Source organism: Leptidea sinapis, chromosome 2 (genome assembly GCF_905404315.1).
Source record: "Leptidea sinapis chromosome 2, ilLepSina1.1, whole genome shotgun sequence".
Classification (NCBI taxonomy): domain Eukaryota; kingdom Metazoa; phylum Arthropoda; class Insecta; order Lepidoptera; family Pieridae; genus Leptidea; species Leptidea sinapis.
The window spans coordinates 8275074-8293384 of record NC_066266.1 but is presented as its reverse complement, the minus strand read 5'-3'; the positions used below and the strand labels follow the sequence as shown (position 1 = coordinate 8293384).

General features: G+C 34.6%; 2 protein-coding genes across 13 annotated transcripts in view; one reads left to right on the top strand and one right to left on the bottom strand.

Annotated features, from left to right (window-relative positions):
• The window catches only part of LOC126976022 (uncharacterized), a 61795-nt gene that overhangs the window by 1193 nt on the left and 42291 nt on the right, over positions 1-18311 (bottom strand). The gene's annotated exons all lie outside the window — the stretch shown is intronic.
• Positions 1-18311, top strand: part of LOC126975514 (trichohyalin) — a 46728-nt gene that overhangs the window by 12539 nt on the left and 15878 nt on the right. For 7 of the 12 annotated variants that reach the window (XM_050823453.1, XM_050823498.1, XM_050823465.1 and 4 more), the window contains one exon: positions 18044-18185. The exons of 3 other annotated variants lie outside the window; for them this stretch is intronic. In XM_050823453.1, coding sequence (XP_050679410.1) covers positions 18044-18185 — 142 coding nt within the window. Of the gene's footprint in view, positions 1-15186; positions 15379-15976; positions 16113-18043; positions 18186-18311 lie in introns of all 12 variants that reach the window. 2 more of the 12 variants (XM_050823515.1, XM_050823521.1) reach the window with 2 other exon arrangements.

Here is an 18311-nt window from a genome sequence, read left to right as displayed (position 1 = left end):
CCTGATAAATTTTTACGCAGTATCTTGACTCCGTGTATGCTGGAAATAATACAAATCTTATCAGAATTATGACAGCGTAAAGAAGTGCTGACCCGGCAAACGCAGGTTTTTTCTATTTTTTTTATTTATTGAACATATTATATACTTATTATATACATAAAAATAAATATAATAAATAATATAATTTTCTTATTATATACATAAAAAAAGGCTCGCAAAACCTCTAAGGTTTATGTGCGAGCAGTAAAATCGCATAAGAATTATTATTGTCATTACTTTAAATTTGAATATATATATATATATATATATATATATATCTATATATATAAGGCTTAAGTGGTAGTGGTAATATTAAAATATACTTTATAGGTATTCCTGGTTATTATCTTCTATATAGTACTTTTTTAGCTTTACTTTGAAGTTTTCTCTATCTAGATATATATATATCTATAAGATCATCAGGTAGTGTATTTTATATCCTAGGTAATATATAGTTACAGGTTCCTGTACCATAAACGTTGTTATATTTAGGTAGACAAAACTTATTAAGGTAGGCTAGTTTCCTCATATTTTGTTTTATTTCATATTTCTTAAGATTACAATATGTGTTATTAAATTCTACAACTAAAATAGCGAATTCAAATTCAAATTCACGTTTGTGTGGGAAAGGTTATTATAGCATAAACGATTTTCTTAATGACACCACGGACTGGGAATAAAGCGAACACCCTAAGGCTCTTTAATTATAAATGTTTATTGTACGATATTACATTGTAATCCATATTTTATATTTAAAAAAAAACCCGCTGAGTTTCTTGCGCCCATTCTTCTCAGGTCTGAGGCGGTCTCTTTCGAATGGGTGGTAGTTTTTGACGTTCAATAAGTGATTTTAAATCCTATTTTGAATAAAAATATTTGAATTTGAACTTCCACGAAGTGTTGGAATAATATTCCGCCTCCCATACGGGACTGCGTTAGCTTAGGGCTATTTAAATTAAAATACAAGGAATATCTTATTAATGTCCAAAAATCAATTTAAAATATTTAAAAAATTAGTTTGTTTTGTGTGGCAATGGAAAGTTTAAATCAATTTAATTGTTTTTATTTGTTGTTAGTTTTAATTTTAGATCCGAGGACTGTGCGTTAGTAGCGCTCTCTGGGTTTCCACGGAAGACCAGCGTTGTGGATTCTTTCGAAACCACAACTATGCTGAGTTGAGGGCCCATTGGCGTCATTAGATCATAATTAGATTAGTATAACTTTAAGAACTATTATCAGAATGTATAATGAGGTCAATAAACATTTTTCTTTCTTTCTTTCTTTCAATTACCTTCACATATTGTTTACGTATATAAGGTATTTGTTCGCTGCGATTATTGAGCCTTGAGCAGTTCCTCGATCAGTTACAATATTGTTAAGCATTGTTAGCATATCAAATGCCTTGCTGAAGTCAATGAAAAAATCGAGCACATAAAGTTTATTCAAATGGTCATTGATTTCATCCGGAAATTTGCACAATAAATGAGAGGTACTCTTTCCTTTTTTCGAAATCCGAACTGTTTTTGATGTATGCTATTGATATGTTTTAGAAATGTGCTTATAGTACGAGATCCGACTGCAGGATTAGTGCGCTCATCGGCTATTTGCTAAAAACCAAATTTTTATGTATATTTATAATTAGGAGAATATATATCTACGAAGTTGCCTACCAAAATTTGGCCGCTAATATTTTTAATTATATTATTTTTTTGGGAAAAATTTCGTTCACTTGTTTTTTAAATAAAATATCGTCTTTATCAAGGCAATTTACATAATAATTTAAAAAAATCACGGTTCCCATTACGCACCTGACCGCACCTCTTCGCAGCCAGGTGTAAACAGGTATGATTTCGATACATTTATACGTTCATAACGTATATTTATTAATTATATATCCAATTGAAGCTAATTTTTTTCTATTAATTATCATACATGGTTACCTAATTAAATCTGGCCGCAAATAAGGGTTGCTGGCTGTTAAAAATGATAAATATTTAGGTAGAGTGAAAGAGAGTTAGCGCGTAACATCATTTGTCAGACGAGGATAGCGATTGCCGGCTGTGCGACGGTTTTAAGCCATTGCGCAATAAGCTGCGTATTGCGAATTCGACAATTAATTGCAAAGTTAATTGATTTGAATAATATTATTTAATGTGTTTTCTTTTAAGTTAAAGCCTGTTATTTTTCTCGTTCTGTCACGTCGACATCTAATAAGAGATGTAATGATAGAGTTGTGTGCATCAAAGAAGATGTAAATACTACGTAATAAGAGGCGGAACTGCCTAAATTAAATTTGAAATTTAGTTAAATATGAAACGTGCGGTGATTTGACATAAGTATGAAATAGTAGTAATTACAGTATAGCGATTGGCGAAGAAGTATAATCCGGCTAAGTTTGAAAGCGAACACTTGCTTAAAACTTAGTGGATTTCAGCTATCTCCGTTTTTTACAAGATTATAGCCGTCATCTGTCAATCTATGTATTAATGACTGCACGTTTCATACAATCGCGCGAATCGCTTTTCATTAGCTTCACCTGTATGTACGTTTGTTCGTAACCGACTCATTTGGGCGCGATTTTGACCCACTTTAAACGGCCAGATTTCGTTCAAACTTCGTAGATATATCGAGGACCGATGACAGTGTTTATTGTATTTTTTGATAAAATTATTCCATTTTTTTTATTTCCAAAATAAGATTTTTGTTAATTTATATAATTTTTTCATCTATCGTCTAAAAAGAATTGATGTTCATTTTGAATTTCAACCATTATCTTTTTAACCAAAGCGTGTTTTTTAGTTTTTTTAAACCATTTTTTATTCTTAGAGACTTTCGCTAGGCTGCTGCGTATTGCGATTTGACTATTGAACGTTAATTCTTTTTATTATTTTTTTTATTTTTTATTTATATAAGGAACAAACAGTTTCATACAACTATCTTAATAACTATGAGTTAATATAAACCTTTAATTCCCTGTGATATATACAGGTTATGGCGCATTTATATGCATAAAGTTTACGTGTAAGAAGTAAGTACAATTTAACAGTGCATAGTTTATTGATTTGAATAATTTTGTATTATTTGTTTTCTTTTAAGTAAAAGCCTGTTATTTTCTCATTATGTCACGTCGACATCTAACACGAGATGAATAGAGCTGTGTGTATGTTGGAAGGAGTCTCTCGCGAACGAACAGTTGCCAAAACGTAATATCCAGGTTGTGGACACGTTATCGTTTCATGGAAGAGATAGGGGAACGGCATTCGGGTAGAAGTCATACCATTACTCCTAGACAGGATCGTTTGCTTCATAATATATCCAGTATATCATCATCATGATTACAGCCGGAAGACGTCCACTGCTGGACAAAGGCCTCCCCCAAAGATCGCCATGACGATCGGCGATCTTGACCAGATCGTGGGTCCATCTTGTGGGTGGCCTACCAACACTACGTCTTCCGGTAAGTGGTCGCCATTCGACGACTCTACTGCTCCAACGGCCATCTTTCCGTCGAACTATGTGCCCTGCCTACTTCAGTTTCGCAATCATTTAATATATAGATATTTAAATGAAAATAAGGGACAAGACGAGCAGGACGTTCACATATTTAAGATGTTAAGTCTCATTTGCCCAGTAACTTCACTAGCTACGGGCCGTAGCTAGTGAAGTCCGAAACACTGTAATGTTTACACATTACTTCACGGTAGAAATAGGCGCCGTTGTGGTACCCATAATCTAGCCGGCTTCCTGTGCAAGCCTTCCACTGGTTAATTTAGCCAGTATGTATATTAAAAGTAGTAGTAGGAAGCATGATAGTGGGAATTACGGATAGCCCTAAGTGCAGGGGATGTCTGGTTAAGGTTGAAACGGTCACTCAAGTATTCCTAGAATGGTCGAACAAAAAAAAAGGTCGCTCTGAGATTTCTGCGAACATTCCTGCAGTGTTCTGAACTTCTGAAAGGAGCCGGACTGGTTTTGGTACTGGCCAACACAGCACATGAAATAGACCGAACTAAAGAATGCATGTGAAGCAGTAATGTGTAAACATTGCTGTGTTTCGGTCTGAACGGCGCCGTAGCTAGTGAAATTACTGGGCAAATGAGTCTTAACATCTTATGTCTCAAGGTGACGAGCGCAATTGTAGTGCCGCTCAGAATTTTTGGGTTTTTCAAGAATCCTGAGCGGCACTGTATTGCAAAGGGTAGGGCGTATCAATGACCATCAGCTGAACGTCCCGCTCGTATTTAAAAAAAAATACTAGGTATAGATAACGATATAACGATAAATGATATAACCATGTATAGCTTGTCTTATATCTGGTTCGTGTAACGTACGAGGAGCAGTGGCGACAATTGCGCAGTGCGGTTGGCCAGGGTCGCACGTGGTGACGTCCGCAGTCGGCGCGTCGCATGGCGGCGGCCGACGACTGCGGTGCATCTGATCCGCTAAAGGTCCGCACCAGTAACACTTGCGACCATCCTCTGCGATGACACCTGTAAAAATTTTTTTTTTTTAAATTATAAGTATATTATATGCAGGGTGGTTTTTTTAGAAGGGCGAAGTAGGAAACTACGATACTTAGTGAAAAGTCGTGAAAGGAGTCATGCCCTCGATTTATAAGAAGTTTTTTTAAATTTCTTGACATTTGACGGAAATCCTATGGATCTCCTCAGTTCTGATTCGATCACACAGGAAAACTTCGATAGCCTTCTCCATTGCTCTCTGAGCGACCATGAGCTTTCTCATCAGGCCACCATTCGGTTCTCTCGACCATAATTTAGGAAAGTATAGGGAACGACCCGCCTCACGGCGCCGCCACAAGAAGTGGCATTTAGGCGAGCATGACGAAGCATATCACAATAACTCAACCCAATAACAAAAATATTCGTTCAAAAAGAGCAATAGGTTCATTCAATCGAGTTCTAGGATTTCTTCCATCGCATATACGAATATAATATATCGCATTATCTTTATCCGTATAATTCTACCTAAACATACACTAATCAACAAAGTCTAGGTATACGTTAATCCGAAATTATCTAATCATTAGTATAAAACCTTTAAGGTTTCCATAATAAATTTATATTGGTACGGATTAAAACCTCATTAAATATTTTTGCAAAATAAAAATAGAAATGCAACAAAAAAGACAGTGGCAGATTAGTTTAGCAACAAAGTCATCATTTGAATCGAGGTCCTACAATGCGCCAATGAACGTAGTGTTTAAATTCTTTTTGCAATGCACGGACGAGTAAAAAAGAAGGACTTCGTGTCACCTTACATAGCTGTGAGGCACCAAAACAAGCCGGTAAACGTGTAAATACATAGCCCTAAGCATACACTTACCCTAATACAAGCCGTTCCGCTGCCATTATGAGACCTGCCATCGTCTGTGACAGATCCAAGACATATCAGATTGCGTCGCAATAATATATTTTAAAAATATCGTCGTGCGTTGTGAAAAAGTGTAAAAACAATACTATAAAAGTATTTGTGGATATATGATTATTTAAGGGAGAAAAAATTGTGTAACTGGTATACCCCGTAACCGCACACACACTAGCATAAAGGTGCTTCACTTGCTAATATCACGGCGCGGAGTCCTTCTTTTTATACTAGTCCGTACTACAATAGGCTCGCTTTCTTATTGACCCATGTCCTCCAGAAAACAACAAAGTGTTATAGTGATGCAGGTGTACAAAAGCTCTAGGAAGGTCCAGCTACTATTCTGGTGACCAAACCATGGGGGATTTCATGAGGTCCTTTTGTTCGAAGATCGACGGCAGCATAGGGTATGCTTTCTACACCATCCGTGCCAACATGTCCCGGTATAGCGTCGACGAGATTCGAGAACCGGAACAAACTTGTGTCCGAAATCGAGACTATGCTTTGCAAAGTCTCGGAATTCGGCAGACAAAATTTAGTCCAATAAAAGTCTCCCTTTGTCGTATTCCCTTGATTCAACATCACTCCTCTAACTGTCACAGCCTGTATCAGCATATTTGGCGTCGATATATCGAGCGACGTTCAGTTCCCTGATCACTTGGAAGAGAAGGCCAAAGTGGCCTCTCAAAAGCTCGGTGTACGCAGTAAGTCGAGACAGTGCTTCACTTTAAGCAACCGAATGCAACTATATAATCCCGAAATTCGGCCTCACATGTAGTACTGTTTTCACCTCTGGGCGTGCGCTCCCCACTTATGCTAACACCTTCATTGATAATTCCAACTTAGAAAAGATGAACTTGAAAGCATTAATTCCATCATTCCAAATAATGCGCATGGGCTTTGTACAAGGAGTGCCCTCGGACTGGTCAATTGAGGGTGTTATTGAAAATGTGTCAGTGCCTAGTGGTTGTGGTAAGCTTCTCAAGGTTAGACGAATAAATTATAAGACTAACATGGAGGGTTCTCCTGTCTGCAAACCTTCTCAAAATGTTGTTCTGACATTCGATGGCCAGGTCCTGCTGGAACGTATATTCGTTTGTTTTTATTCCTTACCAGTAGAGCTATACACATACCCAACTATACAATGTTTCAATTGTTGTCGATTTGGACATACGAAATTGCAATGCCGATCAAAATGTAAATGTTACAAATGCGGTTCTGAACACACTGGTGACTCTTGTAATCTAAATGAGAAGAATGTTACTTGTTGGTATTGCTCAGGTAATCATTTTGCTATTAGTAGATCTTGTCCAGAGTATGCCCGTCAAAAACAAATTAAAATTTCTATGGCACAAAAATGCATCTCATATGGGGAAGCAGCAAAATTGATTCCTCCTATTAATAAATCCTATGCTTATATAGCAGGAAGAACACCAGTTTCTTATAATACTCCAGTCCATCTGTCTACTCGCCCTGATTCATCTCATCAGTCACAGCCAAATAGTTTATATAGGAAAACAATCTTCAGAAATCGTCGAACACCCCCTAAATCAAATAATGGTTATGATCAAGAGGCTTATCAAAATATAATCAAAGAATTTCACACTTCCAAATTGACTACATCAGATATCATTCAAATTCTCATTCAGACATTAACCCAGTCTAATATTAAAATACCGTACAACGTTGCATCTATAATCGATATATTCAACAATCCAGAAACCCTTAAAAATGGCAGTACTTCAAAAAATTCTACAATGGAACTGTAGAAGTGCAGTTTCTAAAAAATCTGAAATAACATACTTAATAAACAAGTATAGGGCTTGTTTATTTGTACTCTCTGAGACTTGGCTTAAGCCAGGCTCCCCTTTTAAAATCCACGGATTTTCTTGCTTAAGAGATGATAGGTCTGATGGGTATGGTGGTGCCGCTTTACTTATCAGAAACACTATCTCTTTCTATCCTCTCTCACTTCCTACCTATAGTAATTTTTCCGTGGTAGCAGCACAGATAAATAATATTTGTGTAGTTTCTATATATATTCCTTCCGCTTCTTCTTCAGCTCTTCACTACTTTAACAGTCTTATCACACGTCTTCCTCGTCCTTTTATAATTGTAGGAGATTTCAACTCCCATCATATTTCTTGGGGATGTTCTTTCTCTACATATGGTGGTGAAATGTTGTTAGACATACTTGATTCTCATAATATTTGTATACTTAATTCTGGTGCTCCTACCAGATCCACAGGACCAAACGAAAAATATATTAGTGCAATAGGTCTTTCTCTATCTTCGCCAAGTTTAGCTTCATGTATGACATGGCATACGTTATCAAGCTCACATGGAAGTGATCATTTCCCAATTGTTGTTTCATTTCCGACTAATGATTCGCGTTACTTAAAGAATTCTTACAGAATGCCACATTTGAAATATAATATCAAAAATGAAAAATTATGGGATAAATTTAAAAGAGCCGTAGACTTTAACATTTTGAATTTACCCAATTTATCGCATGGAGTTAATAATTGTAGCAATGCATTTACAAGTGCACTACTACAAGCTGCAGATGAAACATTCCCTTTGAAAAAGTCACCTATTCGCCATATCCCTTCTCCACCTTGGTGGGATAAAGAATGTACTGAAATAGTTAAATTAAGAAAAGAGGCTGAGAAACGGTACAATAGAGACATGTCAGACGAGAACTTTAGCGCCGTGTCTGATGCTATATCAAGTGCACGCAAACTACTAAAAGAAAAAAAAATGCAGGGATGGAAAAAAATTTGCCTATCCATTTCTCCTCATGTTAATCCATCTATGGTTTGGCAAAATATACGATTTAGAAATGTTATCAGTGATAATCGTATTATATCATTAGCTCCAAATTTAAGCGAAACATTTCTGGATCGTCTAGCTCCCCCTTCAGTTCCGGAACACAACCTTTTTTGTAGTAATATTGCTTCATACATCTTCCAAAACCAATGTATCTTTAATTCTACCTTCACTATGCAAGAACTACAAAGTGCTTTAACTTCTATCAAAGACTCTGCCCCAGGTGAAGATGGTATTCCATATTCTTTTTTAGCAAACCTTATTCAAGCTTCTCTTCAGTATTACTTGGATTTAATTAATAAAATAATTCTATCAGGCAATGTTCCGCCTTCTTGGAAATCGAAAATTATTATTCCCATTCTTAAACCAGACAAGTATCCGAGTCTAGCATCATCATATCGCCCAATAGCATTATCACCTGTAATCGCAAAAGTTGCTGAGAATTTGGTAAAAAATCGTCTTGAATGGTCATTGAAAATCGTGGAATACTACCCGAATCACAGTTTGGATTCAGGAAAGGTAGGAGCACTTTGGATAGTGTGGGTACTTTTACAACAGATATACGATTGGCTTTTACACGTAATGAATCAGCTATTGCAGTCTTTTTAGACTTGCAATCAGCTTATGATAATGTCAATCTGCATATTCTTCAATATAAAATGAATAAACTTGCTATTCCGGATATTCTAACAAACTTTATTATAAACCTTCTGTCAGGTAGAACAATAAAACTTGACCAACAACGGGATCAAAGTAGATTTGTGTGGAAAGGCCTTCCACAAGGATCTGTACTCAGTCCGATACTTTTTAACCTATATACTCATGACTTGGAATCTTCACTTCCGAACTCTATTAACATGCTTCAATATGCTGATAATTTAGTAATATATGCCATGGGTAACACATTTAGTTCATTATGTAGCCGAATATCAAATTCCTTGGATTGTTTAAAATTTTGGATGGATGAAAATGGTCTCAGCATTTCACCTCTTAAAAGTTCGGTAGTAATCTTCACGCGTCAACGTTTACATCCTCCAATTTCCATATTTTACGATAATCGTCGAATACCAACTAATAACCATGTCAAGTTTTTGGGAGTCGTTTTAGATTCAAAACTGACAGGAATGGCTCATTGTGAACACGTAGTTACTAAATGTGAAAGCTTCTTAATTTAATGAGATGCCTCTCTGGTGTTTGGTGGGGTGCACATCCGTTTTCCCTGAAGCTACTTTACAATGCTACAGTACGGAGTATCCTTGATTACGGAACCTTCTTGTTAGAGGCCTGTAATTTAGCAGGTCTAAGAAAGCTAGATTCTATCCAATCAAAAGCTGTGAGAATAATAACTGGAGCCATGAAATCTAGTCCTTTGAATGCATTACAAGTAGAGTGTAAAGAACCCGCGCCAGTTTTTGTCTGATCGTCTATTTTTTCGTGTTTTGCAATTTTCAAATAGCCCCTTGATAACCAAATTAAATACTCTCACGGATCTCATTGAATGATCAAGTTATTGGAATAACAAGCCACTACCTTGTTTGGTAAAAAGTTATTTGAGGTATAAATCGATTCACTACCCGATACATCGATCTCCATAGCTTGATTTATTTAAATGTAAATATGAAGCCTTATCTACCATTCCGACTGTTCATTAGCTTGTAAATATTGAAAAATATAATGCCAATAATTATTTTAATTCTGTTGTTAAAGAAAACTGGCCAGGATGGCAACATATTTATACCGATGCGTCAAAACACAAGTCAGAAGATTTTGTAGGAGTAGGAGTTTATCATGCCCAATATAATATTGTCCAAAAAATAAAATGCCCATCTAACACGTCAGTTTTTACTGCTGAATGTCTTGGCATCGCCAAAGCCATTGAATATGTTTTACTTTGTAAAATTAATAATAGTTTAATTTTATGTGATTCCAAGAGTGCTTTACAGGCTCTTTTGCGATTTCCCTTCAAATCAAAATCATTTTTTCCTATTATAGCAGACATTAGAAGTAATCTTTACGAGTGTTCAACAAAAGGTCTTTCAGTCACTTTTGTCTGGGGATACCTAGCCACTGTCGCATAATAGGCAACGAAACAGCCGACATACTTGCAAATGAAGCTGTGGTGGTTGGTTACAAATTCCCTTTTTAAATATATACTCAGGATTTAGCTGTTCTTTCTGGTCTTTATCTCAGGGCCTCCTGGGGTAAAGTCTGGGCAAAAAGTGGCCAATTAAAAGGAAAAAATTATTGCGAAATTCAACAAATAATTCCTAACAAGTCATGGTTCTCTGTCATTAAACTTGATAAAATTATTACCACCATATTGATATGAATGCGCCTTGGACACACCACTTGTCCGGCCCACCTTGCGAGGTTTCATATTATAGATAGGCCACAATGTGAATGCGGACTCGACTTTGGGGATCTGGATCACTTATTCTTTTCCTGTCCTAAATATGACCGAACTTCCTTTTTAGATAGTTTGATATCCATCCGTGTTCCTTTCCCCACTTCAATAAAAACCCCCCTGAGTTCTGTTGATCCTATATTGTATAGTATACTTTCTAGATATATTTATAGCAATAATATTAAATTGTAAATAATGTATTCATCTACTTTTTTGTATATCTTTATTTACCTTAACATTTATCTTAACCATATCAAATATTAAAATTCTCGTGTTATACATTTTTGTAACGTGATTCGTTTTCCTACCTTAAAATAAATAAAAACACTTTGTAATAGAACATACAAGAAAATTTGCAATGTGAATCGATGAAAGAAATGCTGGCGGATGCATGGAATGTACGAGCCAAAGTCTCCAAAAAGGAGTGAAATTAAAAAAAAACAAAGAATGAAACAAAATACTTCTAAATAAATCAATATTTTAGGACCGAGGACTTTCCTGTCTTATAAAGTCTAATAATTATGAATGAATCCAATTCGAAGAAAATTAACTTCAATAAATCAACAGTGAGTTATTAAAATATTCTATTTATGTATCAATTGAGTTTCTAATCGTTATAATTCTTATCATGCATTGTATTATAATCATTTAAATTCTTACAGCTTTTTAGCTTAAAAGCGGAGCTGCTGAAAAAGTAAGAGGAGGTAAAGGATAAAAAAAATCTTCCACAGCACAATATAGATAACTTTAAGCCTTCAATAAAAACAAAAGATGGAAACCAAAGTGAATTTAAGAAAGAAAAAAAAGTCTTAGAGATAATCTCAAAGCTGTTGATACCGATGAATTAGAAGCCTGTCGTAAGTCAAAGTAAGATAATATTATTCTTTATTATTTTATTTTCTTGTTTACTTAATTAAATGTAAGCAATTAACATTAATTGGTCATCCCTACTAATATTATAAATGTGAATGTAAGTTTGTTTGTTACACTATCACATCTAAACCACTGAAACAATTTCTATGAAATTTAGTACAGAAATTTTCTAGAACTTGGAAAAGGACATGACTACCTTTTATCGTAAGAATATGAAGTTTGGAGGGATTGAAATATGTGGTGGAAGTTTGCATGGAAGTACAACATTATCAAAGATGCTACCATGAAACCTTGTATTTAGGTACTTGATAAGAAATAAATAAATATTTGTTCTAGCATTTTAGAAATTACAATCTGTGTAGGGTTTAAATTGGGTATCAAAAATGCAAAATTTTTATTTTTAGCAAAGGATGGAAAAACAAAATAAAGTACTTTTTAAAAATGTATTAAAATAAGCAATTTATAGTTAGCCACAGCAGTTTCTATGTGTATTATTTGCAAAGTTTTTTAAAAAATATAATTTGCTCCCCAATTCAATTGGAATTGTTACAATAAGGACACATCATTAGTAAAAGTTAGTAAAATACATAAATAAACATGTTAGTTGTAACTTTCACATTTATTTTGTCCATTTCACAAAAATAATTCCAAGGAAGTTAATTAAATTGAATTAAATAATTAACACTTTAATTCCTTAATCTAAAGTATATTTTTTTTAAACACTAATGAGTGTATAGATTACTAAATAATAATAGTTACACTTTAAAGCAAAATATGGTTAGTTTCTACTACCTTCTAACACAGTTCCTCTAGTATGATTCACTCTCTCCCTGTGTCAATGTTAGGAAGATGATATTCCTTATATTTATAACTAGTGAACATGGAAAATGTTGTTTTGCCATATAAATTAAGTACTCATATCTGCACATCCCTATTGTTTGTCTGAAATTTTGTATTAAGAATATATAGGTATTACTAAGTCTTCTTCTTCTTCTTCATACGGGCGCTTTCCGCAACTCGACGTCATATGCGCCTATTTTGCGTGCGAGGGTGGTAGAGGCTACTCCAACCAACCAAGCTCCTCCAAGAAGTCACCCAACTTCTTACCGTTTCGGAAGACTTCCCAAAGAGGGTCTGGTGATCCCAGGTGCTTTGCCCTAATGTTTGCCACCTCGCTGCATTCCAGCAGGATGTGAGCGGCTGTTTCCTCTGACCCCAGGCAACCTCTGCATAGAGGGCTATTACTAAGTCAAAAGAGATATAGGTTCCACATGGTTAATCACCACCATAACATATACTAATAAACTCCCTGAATCATACTCCATCTTAAGGTAAGTATTATTCCAATTGTTTCAGTACTTTAGTAAAAGCATTCATATCAAATTACATGCTTTACATTACAGATACATTAAAGAATGAAAATAATTTATTTGGATTGGATGCATAGTATGTGTCAATAATGTGCACAAACGCAACATGCTGTGCTTACTTACGTCCAAACCATCTGTGCTAATAAACATGCCTGTGTAATACACATATTATGATATTGCAATGAATGTACTACTAGAAGTAATATAAAAAAATAATGATAAAAGCTGCCAAAGTATAAAAGGAAAAGTTTTGTATTATTTGTTTTTGCAATTTGTAAATTTTTGCAGTATATCATTGGGTTCCTTGAAATCTTTTTACTAGAAACAATATTTAACTAAATATACAAATATATATGGTACCAGCAGGGGCATGCATATCATATAGGCAATTAGGCAGTGCCTACCTTGTTATAAACCTGAATAAATATTGCACTAGTGTTAAAGTTAATTTAATTTATTTGGGTTCCATTATTTTATAACCAAACTTCTATTTATTATGATTTGGGGATTTTAATGTACTCAAATCCTAGGATCTATTGTGCCGAATCTCCTATTTAACACCCACTCATAAAATTGTTCCTTACGCTACATTCTCAATAACAACGGTGAGCAATCTTTCATATGCCAAAGCTCAACTACGACTAGTTACATCCACAGTGCCTACCTTACTTGAAAATCAGTGCACGCCCCTGGGTACCAGATCAAACAACAACATTATTCCTGTTTAAGTGAAAAATAATAACATATATAAGTAATCGGTAAAAAAATATTTTTCCATCATCCATGTTTAATATAATTTTACCTGCTGCTAGCTAAGTAGATTACTAATTCAATATTAAATACTTCCTTGTTTATAACACAATCTATGATGTTAAAATCAATTGAAAATTGTTCTATTTTAAAACTATTTTTGTAATTAAATTTTAAGCAGCTAACATACACAGATAAGCTTCCTAAAGTTAAAGTGTTTGTTATTGTATGTAAAGCTATATACTATTACTTATATTTTGAAATGAATAAAAAAAATGGCGGTTGTTGAGACTGCCAATAGAAGTGAAAACTTAGAAGTCTTAGTATTAAAATATTAAATTTTATTATGTTCAAAACAATTAAATTAATAATTAAAATTTATTTATAAAATATAACAAAAACACTATTTCAAGAAAGCACAGTTTATACACATTGAACGATTTATAAAAGAATGGTTTATACACATCATTTGTAAATCGATGGAAATGTAAATCTTGGTATAAAGAGTGGCAATGGGTTTCTTGCTACTTCTTCTCATTAGCTCAACCCTTTACGAAGTAGCGGTAGATTCAATAAGAAAAACCGTGACCTACATGAATAAAGTGATTTTGATTTGATTTAAACTTTTCACAAAACCCAAAATAAACTTATAAGATATACACAGCACTAATGTTGCACAATATGTCAGCTGTATAGCTACAGATATACTGCTATAAGCATTACAGTGATGCGAGCTCATGTGATTGCACCCATCCATAAAGTATCGAACTATATACAGTGGCTCCACAATGAAGACTTCTTTACCATATTCTTAAAAAAATATTCAAGAATAAAATACATAATTCACCTACATTAATCAAATTTCCTAACAACCTGTAATGAATCTGATAGCCGCACATTAACATAGGCACCGACACCTACTCTGTTAAATAAATAATTTCTAAAAGTTTCTTTAAAAAATTCAAAATTTCGATTATTTACTTTAAATTTTAGAATTTTGTCGATTAAGGTTAGATCGCTGTACCTGTGTGTTCATTAAATGTCGTCATTATAGCGTCACGCTGCCTGTATATGTATATTTATTTTTTAAATTATATATCGCGTGCGCCAGTCATGAGCATGTCGGTGACGCGAACTCATAAGATTTTCCCCTACCAAAAAGTGCCCAACGCGGATAAAGAAGTTTTCACTTAAAAAATATATTGTTTTTGTATTCATTTTTGACGACCTGTATAGCCGAATGGTTAGCGATCCTACCTACTAAGCTAGAGGTCCCGGGTTCGAATCCCGGTAGGTGCAAGCAGTTATATGATGAATATGGATGTTTGTTTCCGAGTCATGGATGTTTAAAATGTATGTTTATATGAATTTATGTATGTTTAAGTAAGTATATTGTATTAAATATATCGTTGTCTTGCAACCTATAACACAGGCTATATACCTAATTTGGGGCAAGATAATTTGTGTAAAAAGTGTTTTAATATTATTATTATTATTATATTATGTTATATTATTTGTTGACAATATATGCCATTACAGGTTAGCATTGGAGAAAAAAGCACAGCTGTATGATCATTTATCTGACGCCGTAGGGGATTCAAAATTAGCATCACAATTCTTAGTTGATTTTAAAGAGAAGAAGCAACAGGATACAAGTACAGCTGAAACAAATCACACTGAAGATAATGAAACAGTTTCTACTACTCATGATGAAGGGGATGATGGTGAATGGTAAGTATATTATACTGCGTATTACAGAAAGGGTATTACATCCCTTCAATACTACGTTATTTGAGTCATATGCAATAGATTTGTGTGCAATCACTGCAATCCAAAAAGTCCAATGCGACAAACTGATAAGGAAAAATACCGGAAGGCAACTAAACTCTAAAATTATGATTATGAGTAAGGTGTTTGCAAACCAGACCAAACCATACAAAAGCGACTAATACATAGACATGCATGTGGTATGTATTTATGTATTTTACATACAATTACTTACTGTTATTGCGTCAGAGGCAACGCACCTGTAACCACAGGTGCGGCCTTTGAGGCGCGTTTTTTTCCAAGGTACCCGAAACACTGTACAAGGAAGCTCATTCCACAGTTTTGTAGTACGTGCAAGTCAGTTCCTTGAAAACCGCACTGTGGATGAACCACACTAATTTGTGGTGTATCGTGCGGGGGAATGTCTGAAAATGTTTTGTAAACATTTTATAACAGCAGTGTGGGTTAAAATATTCGTACAAGAAATTGTAGACCACTTTTCTTTAAAGTAAGATTCGGTAAAAAAAGAAAAGGCAGTGAAGATCGATTAAATTTGTTTAAGGGTACAGTTTACAGACTGCTTGGGAAGAACACGGAAATGTCTTAAATCAGATCTTGATCTTTATAAAAATAGAGACGAGGAATTACTGAAAGCAATGCCAAGAAAACAAGGCAGTGTTGATGACACAGAACCTCAGGTATGTACCTATATGTATTATGTGCGATGCGATATGTAGCCAGTAAAAACATGTTTTTGTAAACAACGAGTTAACAAACGAGCATTCTATTTATTAATAATAATAATTATAATATATCTTTATTAAAAGGTATGCACCCAGTTAAAATTACAATAATCTTATAATATATATAAATTACGTGACACGTTGTTTGTTCTCGATGCACTCCTAAGCTAATGAACGGATTTTAATGGGGATTACTTCATCGAGAACAGTTTGGTCCAACTTGAGAGATAGGATAGTTTTTATTTTGATTTGGGACCCAAAATTATTTTTCAATATTTGTTTTGTATGGACATATTTGTATGGAGAGAATTTAATGATACACGGTTTGACAGTTCCGCTGTGAAACAATTTCATTATAACAATAGGGAGAATATTTTACGAAACAATTCTTGATGCTTTGAAATATTATTAGCAAATTCCTATAAAACAGTATTTTTTTTATTATCTACAGAACAACTTCTGTCACGTCAGCTAGTATATATTGTATAAAGTAAAATAATATAATACAATTAAATTTAAAAATTAAATAAATTAAAATACAATTCTGTATTCAGGTCTATTTATTTCCTATTAGTCTCCTGGTACACTGAACGCCAATGCTTGTGAATTGAGCAATCCAGACCCCCGTCAGCGTGCTCAGGATCTCATTCTTGGATTCTCGCAATCGGCTCCAGAATGTTGCGGTACACGATCTCATGATCGCAAAGAAATCCGGTACTCTGGCCTCCGCGAACATGGCCGTCGCTAGCTACAGTACCGAGGCAACTTCAGCGGATACGATACGCATCATTGTATTGCACCCTGATGTTGTTGATGGCACGCCTGGTGTACTTTGCCCAAAGGTGACATGTATAGAAGCTTAGACGGTAGAAAGCTCTAAACAGCGTCACCTTCACTGGGACAGTACACTTAGCAAACCGACGACCGACCGAAAATTACAATAATCATAACTAGAATTAGATTAATTAATTAGATTGTATAAAAATAAGCAATTATTTTTATACTTTTTAGTGCACATTCTATCTATTGTATTGGAATAGTGTTTTTGAAGTCGGTTGTTTTTTTGTTAATTATTTTTTTTTATTTTATGGTTTTTAGTTAATTTGAAGTACACTAAATAACAATTTGTCTAAATATGTGTGGATATACAAAATTTTTCAATGCAGCAATGAACCTAAGTGCTTTGCAATTTGATTACAGACAGTTAGAAATTATGCCACAGATCGCAACCTTACTGTAAGTCGTTAAGGAGTCCCATTGATCATCATATTCGACTACGACAATTACTTGACCTTAACTATGTTATGGTAGATGATTTAAATATCCGGATAGCATAAAAAAGATTCGGCCGAGTATCGTTAATTTGCTTCTAAGAATTGAAGAGTTCCGTTCTTTGTCATGGATTCCGTAATCAGAACCTAACCAAACTCTCACCAAACTATCTTTGAAGTATATCCTTTCCAATATAAAAAGAATCATAAAAATCGGTTGGCGCGATATTGAGTTATTCGTAAATTTATCATCCACTTTTCTATACGTATGTATAGCAAATTTAAGACTTTTATGGTTTTCTCATGGATGCCATTGTCAGATCTCGGCTAAATTACAATGTGACCACATGGGAAGCACCAGCTTTCAAATAATTTAAGAATTATCAAAGTCGGTTCACCCAGTCGAAAGTTTTGAGGTAACAAACATATAAAAAAGAACATACCTACGAATTGAGAACCTCCTCCTTTTTTGAAGTCGGTTATAAACTGATTACTATGAAAAATACGCTGTGTCACCTTGTTTGTCAAAAATAACACCGGCCCCGTACATAAGCTACACACTTACTGTATTATACAAGACACCTTATGTAAATTTTTCACTTTATTATTTTACAGATCACAGAACAACCAGAAAAAACGATTTTGGTCCAGAAAACAAATGACTATCTCCAGTCTTTAAGAGACAAATGGGAAGAAAAGGAGAAGGAGCTTCTAGCTAAAGTCAAGGACATCCATTATCAAGATCTTTTGTTTGACGGTCAGTGGCGTTTTTTAATTTTTGCGGAATGTTTATATCATTTCAGCCGGAAGACGTCCACTGATGGACAAGGGCCTCCCCCCAAAAATCGCCATGACGATCGGTCCTGAGCTGCCCTCATCCTAC